Source organism: Diaphorina citri, unplaced genomic scaffold (genome assembly GCF_000475195.1).
Source record: "Diaphorina citri unplaced genomic scaffold, Diaci psyllid genome assembly version 1.1 scaffold3114, whole genome shotgun sequence".
Classification (NCBI taxonomy): Eukaryota; Metazoa; Arthropoda; class Insecta; order Hemiptera; family Psyllidae; genus Diaphorina; species Diaphorina citri.
In genome coordinates this window covers 10,069-20,942 of record NW_007380525.1, presented here as the reverse complement: position 1 = coordinate 20,942, position 10,874 = coordinate 10,069, and the positions used below count along the sequence as shown (strand labels likewise).

The following is a 10,874-nucleotide window of genomic DNA, read 5'->3' as shown; positions in this document are numbered from 1 at the left end:
CAACAACAACAACAACAACAACAACAACAACAACAACAACAACAACAACAACAACAACATCAACACCAACAACAAGCAAATATCCAGATAAATCTTACGAAGCACACACACCCGAGCTCAATATACACATGCCCTACCCATTAACATACACAATACAACCGGCTAAACGTTGCTATTACACACTTTAATCGTAATAAAAGAGATTATCTACAATTCTACACAGTATTAGAAGAAGAATACAAAACAGTAATAGAAGAATAATGCAAAAAACAACGAATAATGGAGGTGCAAAGCATGATGAACCTGTGGTAGGAACTCAGAAACACGATGCAAGACGATCTTCACCTTGGCAATGACCAAGGCAACCACACAGCCGAGGCATCACTGAGAATATTAATAGAATATCATGAAATAATAGTAATAATAATGATAGAAATAATATTAATAGACATAATGTTAAAAGAGATAATACAAATAGAATATAATAAAATAATACCATGTAGTAGAAATAATAATAAATAGAAATATAATATAGACATTATGCTAATAGAAATAGTAGTAAAAGAACATAAAATAAAATATGATGGTATAGGAAACCGGGAAACGTATGGAATAAACATGGAAATGGTTCGTACAAGTGACCATGACAATGACCATAGTGGTAAACCAGGTGATGATGAACGGTTGAAAGTTGAAATAGAAAGATGATGGACATGAGAGAAAAGGAGGAGGATGAGAATGAGGAGGAGGAGGAGGAGGAGGAAAAAAGAAGGAGACGAAGAAGAAGAGAAAGAGAAGAGGAAACTCTCTTGTTGAAACAGCCGAACAGATCTTTGAAAAAGGGTCTGAAAGTCCTCATAAACTTAGAAAGAATAGGAAGAAGGAACTAAACTGAGGTAGAAAGACAGGGATTACATAAATTTTCAGATGATCATAGGTATATATAAAAAGAACCACCCCACCTAATAAATATAATGGAACTGTTTGGAAAAAAAATGGCTTGAAAAAGAATACACAAGATGTCATCCAGACAGACCAGGAAGGAAATATGCATATTCTTTTAAGTGGTAGAGTTTTCCTGGAGGAGCTAATCCAGCCAACTTCCGATGTTTTCTTTCACTGTGATCATGTGTGATATTTGTATGTCTTATGTGTCATATTTCACGAAAAATAAACGGCATAAAGTCATATTTTTAGAGTCATATTTTAAGAAAAATAAACGTCATAATTGAAGGACTCTGCTTATATGTGATATTAGGTATATCACGCAGGTATCAGCAAGTTGTGTTCCAAAACATTCCAAATTATTCCAGATCTTTTTGGTCTCGGTTTACCGACGTCACTACAATGGGATCAACGCTTTCACCACAGCTGATTAGTAGATCATCTCCCTGTAGGGAACCAAAGAAATTATCAGAAAGCAAATTGACAGCAGCCTTTTTTTGATGAGTCATTCCAGATTGACCGACGTCACTACAATGGGATCAACGCTTTCACCACAGCTGATTAGTAGATCATCTCCCTGTAGGGAACCAAAGAAATTATCAGAGGCAGGCTGGGCGTCTCTGTTGTGTTTCGATCTAGCGGGTTGGGCAGGCTGGGCGTCTCCACTGTGCTCAGATCTGTCGGGCTGGGCAGGCTGGACGTCTTTGCTGTGCTCCGATCTGTTGGGGTGGGGAAGAGGGGCGTGTTGGGTAAGTTCGGGGCGTCTCTGCTGTGCTCAGATCTGTCGGGTTGGGCAGACCGGGCGTCTCTGCTGTGCTCCGATCTGTCGGGCTGGGCACGCTGGGCGTCACCACTGTGCTCAGATCTGTCGGGCTGGGCAGGCTGGACGTCTTTGCTGTGCTCCGATCTGTTGTCCAGATTGAAATTTCTGATTCTATCGTGGCCCGACTTCGTTCAATTTTGGTGATACCTTCTCTAAAAACTCAATGGCAACTGTATTAAACTGATGCCAATCAACTAGAACCCATATAAAGTAGCTCTGTAAGAATCAAAGGATTTTGGTGGAAAGATAGAAATATTTATAGTGTGAACGTGTTTCAAGCGAAGTAGATCGATCTAAGTGTGAACGCTGCTTTAGGTAAACCTGAAACTTCTAGGCTCTGCCTCTGTTTTGAAATTTCATCTTTTTGGCAATTCCCGGTGAAATAACAGGTGATAAAACAAACACCTTCGGTTCTTTCCAGTGAAACATCACCCTTATCTCACAGGCTAATTGACCGAAAATGATAACCTTTTACCAACTTTTTTGGCATGATGTAACACGGTCTAACTTTTTGTCTGCCTGATAACACCTCGTTTATGGCGTTAACCCAGGAAATTTTGGGAATATAAGTTGTGAGAATTTTTGGAAATACCTGATATCTAGTTCCTATACTAAAAATTTAGGGAGCAATAGGTCATTATTACAACACCTTTCAGGAGAAGCTCCAGAAGATATACATACCTACAAATCTAGTTACTCTCGTTCAAATTACACCTCTTTGCTAACTGGAATTTGACCTTCCGCTCAGATCTAGAGTAGGATTTAGAACCCATGTACATCCTGGATTAGAACTGCTCACGACTTTCCGGTCCTTTCGACTTCACTTTAGGTTTCATCTCAAACTTATTCTACAGATTGTCTCTTTGAAATTCCACCTCGTCGCTAACTAGAATTTGGCCTACCGCACTGCCGTGAGCTCAGATCTAGAGTAGGATGTAGAACCTACATCCTGGATTAGAACTACTCGCAAATCGCATCATCTGGAAACCGTCACGTCATGAACCTAGGACAATACGATGATGTGAACTATGAGGAACGCCCTGTCATTGAGTGCTAAAACTGCACGACATAGTGTATAGGTATAGAGTGTTCACAAAGCAAAGGTACCTCCCGGTGCAAAAACGGAATGATATACAGTATAGGGTGTTCACAAATGAGAGGAATAAAAACAACTCACAAAATAAGTTGGAAGAAAAAGAAGAAGAAGAAGAAGGAGGAGGGGAGAAGAATAAGTGTACTCCTTTGTGGATCCAAATTACATCACTACTAAATTTTGTTGACTTGTACTCGAACCACCAACCTCAAGAACCAGATCCCCCGTGCTAACCACTACACCACTGAGGTTGGTACCTCTCTTGTACAGACTACGTCAAAATGTATAAATTATATGACCAGGAATTATGGGAACTCTGAATTCTGAATCCAAGGGACCGGCAACTTTTTCCCGCTTATTCAGGTTTTCCAATTATGTACAAAAGTGTTTCAAAATATTAGGTATACGGAACCACAATTTCTTTTCCATTCATCCAGAGTTCCTATTAAATAGGTTTGACTGTAGACATAAATACTTCAGCTAAACACTCGAAACAACTTCGACCAAAAAATTGCCATCAAAATCAGGATTTGAATCTAGCACCCCCGAGTCAAGAGACAATGGTTCAAACCCCCTGAAAAATAATAATAAATACCTATTAAAAAAAAATAAAAAAAAAACTATTTGTTGATCTGATTCATGACAACAAAAAGTCTTTTTCTTCCGAATAAATTAGCCATTTTGAAACCAAGGTCCAAGATGGAGCGTGATCAATATTCTTGGAATGGGTAACAGTCCCACAATGGGTCATTCTTGGAATGGGTCACACATCAGGTGTTCGACAATGGTCCCATTACGTCTAAGATGAGTTAATGGTCATTCCAGTTGTTCATGGGAATAGGCAACTTTCGTCATCTGACGTCATTCAACAATACTCATCAATGTCTCTTTTCTTTGTACAGTCGGACCTAAGTGGAACTCGTCTAAATGGGAAACCTGGACCTGCAATGCCCCAATGGTCACCCCACTGGATACAAACCACGCGCAACGTTGCGCCGCTGGCTGGGTCATTTCCAAAGTAAAACCCATCAATGAGTCAACTTCTGAACGTCATCGTCATTTGAAAAAACAGCACTTCGCTTGGATTCAAATTTTAATTCCAATGGAATTTTTTCAGCTGTTTTTTTTTTATTATTATTATTTTTTAAACTTAAAAAACTGATTCGTAATAAGTAATAAGCCAATAAGTAATAGGCAAGCCTAATAATGTATCTATACCTAGCTAATATTAAGATTTATTTCCAATTCATACCTGCCTTACTTACCTACATTCCCAGCTTCACCATCACACTTGCCAAAGAATGAAAAATACCTATACATTAAGAATTGTATGCAGATTCAAACAATATCAATAATTTATCAATAAAACTAGGTAGGTATGTATATTATTTTCAATAAAAAACGTCATGAACCTAGGACAATACGATGATGTGAACTATGAGGAACGCCCTGTCATTGAGTGCTAAAACTGCACGATATATAGTGTATATAGTGTTCACAAAGCAAAGGTACCTCCCGGTGCAAAAACGGAATGATATACAGAAGGCAGAAGACAGGGAAACATGGCGTACTGCAGCAAACCAGCCTAATGGCTGTTAACCAATGATGATGATACAGTATAGGGTGTTCACAAATGAGAGGAGTAACTACAATTCACAAAAAAAGTTGGAAGAAAAAGAAGAAGAAGAAGAAGGAGGAGGAGGGGAGAAGAAAAAGTGTACTCCTTTGTGGATCCAAAATACATCACTACTAAATTTTGTTGACTTGTACTCGAACCACCAACCTCAAGAACCAGATCCCCCCGTGCTAACCACTACACCACTTAGGTTGGTATCTCTCTTGTACAGACTACGTCAAAATGTATAAATCATAGGATCAGGAATTATGGGAACTCTGAATTCTGAAGTGGCTAGCAAATGGCTATCACTACCTTGGTCTAGCAAAATCATAGAGAGTTAACAAGACAAAATTAGGATAACCATTTGATGACTCACTCAATAAATAATCAACGACAGAATTACAAACTTTTATTATTCAGCCCAGTGGAAATTCAAATGGGAATCAAATCAAACAGAAGATGATACAGCCAATAACATGGTACAGCTGGTACAACCAATAACCATTTCTTCACACGGAATATACCCACTAATCTTGATTTACTAAGCTATCTACCAAGAAATTAGAAGATGCCTTGGGACAAACACTCACCATTATAGGCCTAGTTCCAATCCCTCTCATAAAAAAATTATATAATATCCCTCATCAGAAAGTATAGAAACCCCCTAATCAAACATGATAAAAATCCCTCTCATCAAAATGCTAATTAAAACGAATCAAGAAACCAAGAACGACATCAATAATGGTAATTTTCTGCAGTCACACATCAATAATTGGACATTCGTCCCATTAATTTATTACGCGAAGACCGCGCGAATTCCATTTCCATATCCCTCTCATCAAAATGCTAATTAAAACGAATCAAGAAACCAAGAACGACATCAATAATGGGTAATTTTCTGCAGTCACACATCAATAAAATTGGACATTCGTCCCATTAATTTATTACGCAAAGACCGCGCGAATTCCATTTCCATGATAATATAACATACAATCCTACAAAAATATACAAAACCATGATGACTACAATACAAACCCATTTTATTAGGAAGAAATTTTCCACAAATTCGCGGAATTTGGGAAATTTCATATTTTCCACAGTTGACTACACAATACAAACCCATTTTATTAGGAAGAAATTTTCCACAAATTCGCGGAATTTGGGAAATTTCATATTTTCCACAGTTTTTCGAAAACTTTCCGTTCTCTAGAATCATGGAATGTCTTTGAGTGCTTATTACTGTTTTGTCAGATACTATTCATCAGGCCGCACTAATTGCTGAATTAGATTTGTTACTGTTTGTTTGTTCATGGAATTTTTGAGTCACTTGACTATAATATTATGATTATTAATTTATTATGTATATGTACTTGTGTGTAAACTTCATTATGTTGTGTTTGGTGCATTTGTTATGCAGTTTCCATTCGAGCAGTTTTAACCACTTAATTATGTTTTAATGTTTTCAGTGGCGATTTATGTGTTGTATCTACAAGGTGTCCAACTCTAAAAAAATGGTGTTATTTTGACCTCCTGAATCGATGGTGAAAATATCCATGGGGATAAATTCCGGACACCTTGTATATTAGGCTGTCAGGAAGAGAGTACTCTGGGAAGAATGGTTTAGTACAGTGGTGATTGAAAAGAGTTAAATATGTCACATTGTCACACAAGAACGGACATACTATGTTTTCTGATAAATAAATAAATATCTTTTTAATGCTATTTACTCTTCGAAAGCCCCCATGTAGTTCGACCTGTTCGGCATCGGGAGTCTTGTAAACTCTAGCTCATGAGTTCAACTCCCGTCCGAGGCGAACTTTATTTTAAGAAAATTCGCTGGACCTTTTTCTATTTATCCTTCTTCTCTCTTTGATTTCGGGACCATAAGACCTTTAGACCTCCGCTGTTACACAGTTCCCTCTATCAAATCTCATGTTTTGGTTTTTAATTAAAGTGGTCCGCTGGGCCCCAAACTGAGATCGCCCCAAACTTTTTTGGCAGCTCTAATGTCTTTGTAACATTTTAGGTTAGCTAAAAGTTTAAAGCCGCACAAAAGTTATTCAAGAGTTCCTAACTTTTGACTACCCCTGTTTATTAGTGAAATAAAAACTCATGCTTTTATTATTAATTTTAATTTCCAAAATACTGCTTCAATTTATAAAAATATTCCAAAGATGGGTCTGAGCAATATTGGGGAAAATACCTGTCTAAGACAAATCTTAGAATTATTGACGTTTCGGAACCAAACCGAACCATCTTCAGAACAACAAAACGGAATCACTTACCATCGCCTGCGTTTCTGAGTGCATCGCCCGCGACTGTCGAACATTGCTTACGAGAATGAAAACGATGGTGACATAGAACAAAGTGAAAATCAAAAACTCATGCTTTTATTATTAATTTTAATTTCCAAAATACTGCTTCAATTTATAAAAATATTCCAAAGATGGGTCTGAGCAATATTCGGGAAAATACCCGTCTAAGACAAATCTTAGAATTATTGACGTTTCGGAACCAAAGCCATCTTCAGAACACCAAAACGGAATCACTTACCATCGCCTGCGTTTCTGAGTGCATCGCCCGCGACTGTCGAACATTGCTTACGAGAATGAAAACGATTGTGACATAGAACAAAGTGAAAATTTTACTAACGGCCATTGCGAAAATTAAAACATTCAACGAAAAACAAATTTGTACAAAAATAAATACACGAAATAAATAACACAAGATTTAAACTAATTCAACTGACGGCGGGATGTCATTTGAAAGATTAATCCTAAATTAAATATCACAGGGGAATAAATAAATAAATAATGAACAAATTTAATACTTTGGTTTAAACACGCGACAAAAGTTCAATTTTCAATTTGGCGCCTCTTTTCGTATGCATTTAAAGTCGCTCTTCTGTGATTTTTCAGGGGGAAAAGTTTGAAAATTTTTCGCTATAATTATTTTGAATTAAATTCGAAAAATTCTAAAGTTCGCCTGATTTTTTTTTCTCTTGGAATCAAGGGATTCTTGTGTTTTGATGTTCACACTAAGAGCGTTCGTATACAACTGATTTCTTGATCGATCGCCTCGCGATTAAATTGCTCAAAATTTTCATCCTATGCTTCATTTGATACTATGATTATTAGCAAGAAAATTGTCTTGTCGATTACTATTGTTTGTCTCTCACTATTTTGAGATAGTAAACTGTCATATTTACTCGTGTTCACGATAGTAAAGAGTTGTTGACTCTGGTTTTTGAATTTTCATCCTATGCTTCATTTGATACTATGATTATTAGCAAGAAAATTGTCTTGTCGATTACTATTGTTTGTCTCTCACTATTTTGTGATAGTAAACTGTCATATTTACTCGTGTTCACGATAGTAAAGAGTTGTTGACTCTGGTTTTTGTTTTTGGTTGGGTGGCGAACCCTTAGGAGATGTCCCTTGATTGGAGATTTGTTCTGACAGAAAGCACTACTTATGTATAGGTACTTTCCTATACTTAGGCTTGCCAAATATCCAAAATGTCGATTCGGGACGCGAATCCGCGAACATAATTGCAAATCCGCGAACATAATCGCAAAATCCACGAACAAAATCGCCAAATCCGCGACCATAATCGCCAAATCCGCGAACATAATCGCGAAATCCGCGACCATAATCGCGAAACCGCGAACATAATCGGCGAAATCCGCGAACATAAATCGCCAAAATCCGCGAACATAATCGCCAAATCCGCGAACTAAAATCGCCCAAATCCCGAACATAATCGCCAAATCCGCGAACAAAATCACCAATCCGCGAACAAAATTGCTAAAATCCGCGAACATAATCACGAAATCCGCGAACATAATCGCGAAAATCCGCGAACAAACTCGGCGAAATCCGCGAAACCAAAACTCGCGAAATCCGCGAACATAATCGCGAAATCCGCGAACATAATCGCGAAATCCGCGCGAACATAATCGCCAAATCCGTGTGAACTTTTTAATTTCGTTGTTATCAGCGTGAGTAACAGTGTTTGTGGACAGATTGTTTCCCGAACGTGATGTTTTGTCATCGAATGTGTCATTGTGTTTATTTTGATTACCACTTGCTCTATTTCCTGCAGCATTTTCGTTGTCCGTCTCCTTTACACACGTTTGTTCATTCCCTTCAGCTACTTGGTTGTCTATTTCTTCTATTTTAGTTTCCTCTTTACTTTTATTGTCATCTCTAGCTTTAGAAAACGATCTCGCTTGCTTCTTCAACTCCTTCCACTTCTTGCCGTTGTCTTTGGCGAGGACTTTTTTCGTTTCACCACTGTCCTCACAGGCAGGTTCGCCTTTTCGTTCGATCAGGTTGAACGACATTTCCACGATGTTGTCGATCTCTTTCAACTTCTTCGTCAGCTTCTTCCATCGTATCTTGCTGTAGATGTTCACATAGTAGAGGAGTATACCGAACACGGTGTAGGTGTAGAGAAGGATGGACAGGACGACAGCAAACGGAAGGATGTCTGTGATGGTGATGAGGCCGTAGTTGATGTCCCGGTTGAACTTGATCTCGTACTTGCACATGGATGGATTGATCTCTTTTAAAGTTAAAAAACGCGTCCCGAATTTTTTCTGGGACAAAAATGGAAATTCGGGACAAAACGCCCCAAAATGAAAAACTGAACGGCACGCCGGGACACCCCCTGAAATTCGGGACTGTCCCGGCCAATTCGGGACGTTTGGCAAGCCTACTCATTGGGAATCCAAGGGACCGGCAACTTTTTCCCGCTTATTCAGGTTTTCCAATTATGTACAAAAGTGTTTCAAAATATTAGGTACGGAACCACAATTTCTTTTCCATTTGATTGATCTCGATGATGTTCTTGTACTTGAAGATGCCCTTCTGAATACACACGAGGATCGTGCAAGCCAACCTGGAAGAAATATGTAACGGTAAAAAAAATAAAAAAAGACCTACCTAACTTATAAAAGAAATAGAAAACGTTCTTACTCCGTGACATCTAAGTATATCATAACGTAAGTTACGCCAGATAAATAATTTCGACTGCTACACGCACTACAATTTCTGAAGCTGAAAACATTTCTCTTTCCATTTCCATGGCCAGCCTAGTTAGCTTAGTTGGTAGTGCGTCTGCCTTGTAAGCGCTAGGCCGCGGGTTCGCCCGGGGCGGATTTTATCCTGATGGGATAATGTTCGTTCTCGGAACGGCTGGCTTTCTCCTATCCTGTCTTCCTTCTCTCTTCTATTTCGGGACGATAAGACCATAGCAGTTACAGTTCCCTCTGTCAAACCTCTTGAAAAAAAATCCATTTCCATGTTTCCAAAGTTACAAAATATTCATTAATGGTTTATATTCTTTTAAAGCACAGCTCTACAGTGCCTATTATGTTTAAAGACAATTTATGCCAAAAATGGATAGACACAAAGCCAGATACCAAACATTAGTCTGTAGAACCGGAAATTGCTAAATCAGTGGAAGTTACTCACCAAATATAAAGGTTGATGAACAAGCTGGAATAGCGGGCCTGAATGTTGACATTCTCATACTTGATATAACGATACCTATCAATAGATATAGCAATGAGGGTGAACATATAAACGTATAGAACAATATACTGAATATGTAAAAATAAAAGACCTACCTAACTTATAAAAGAAATAGAAAACGTTCTTACTCCGTGACATCTAAGTATATCATAACGTAAGTTACGCCTGATAAATAATTTCGACTGCTACACACACTACAATTTCTGAAGCTGAAAACATTTCTCTTTCCATTTCCATGTTTCCAAAGTTACAAAATATTCATTAATGGTTTTTATTCTTTTAAAGCACATCAGCTCTACAGTGCCTATTATGTTTAAAGGCAATTTATGCCAAAAATGGATAGACACAAAGCCAGATACCAAACATTAGTCTGTAGAACCGGAAATTGCTAAATCTGTGGAAGTTACTCACCAAATATAAAGGTTGATGAACAAGCTGGAATAGCGGGCCTGAATGTTGACATTCTCATACTTGATATAACGATACCTATCAATAGATATAGCAATGAGGGTGAACATGTAAACGTATAGAACAATATACTGAATATGCTCTGTACGGATATTGTCTGGCGTTCAATTCAGACGTGTCTGAAATCAGCAAGGAGTGAGTGTTCCGGAGAAAAATAATATTACCTATAGGTATTTTGTCTGACATTGTGGAGTCAATGTTCAGATACCTACTTTAGGAGCTTTCAGTTTGATATCAATAAAGAAATATCTATATCTATGATATAATGAAATTATTATTAGTAATATTTGATTTTATTGTGACATGTCTGTTCGAGTTGTATGCTGTGTCATATGGCAACCCAGACGCTGGGCAGCTCATCAATAAATTATTGATTGTTTCTCTCGCAGT

The 10,874-nt window shown here is 37.9% G+C and overlaps 1 protein-coding gene across 1 annotated transcript; it reads right to left on the bottom strand.

Moving 5' to 3' along the window:
• Nucleotides 1-1,334: 1,334 nt before the first annotated feature.
• LOC113471844 lies at nt 1,335-10,084 on the bottom strand (the record flags this gene model as incomplete). The annotated part of the gene is made up of 6 exons (XM_026831288.1): nt 9,957-10,084; nt 9,318-9,381; nt 8,434-9,043; nt 1,708-1,915; nt 1,466-1,664; nt 1,335-1,391 (listed from the first exon to the last, which is right to left on the bottom strand). Coding segments are annotated over exons 1-6 (1,245 nt in total), but the record flags the coding sequence as incomplete, so codon positions are not given.
• Nucleotides 10,085-10,874: the final 790 nt, after the last annotated feature.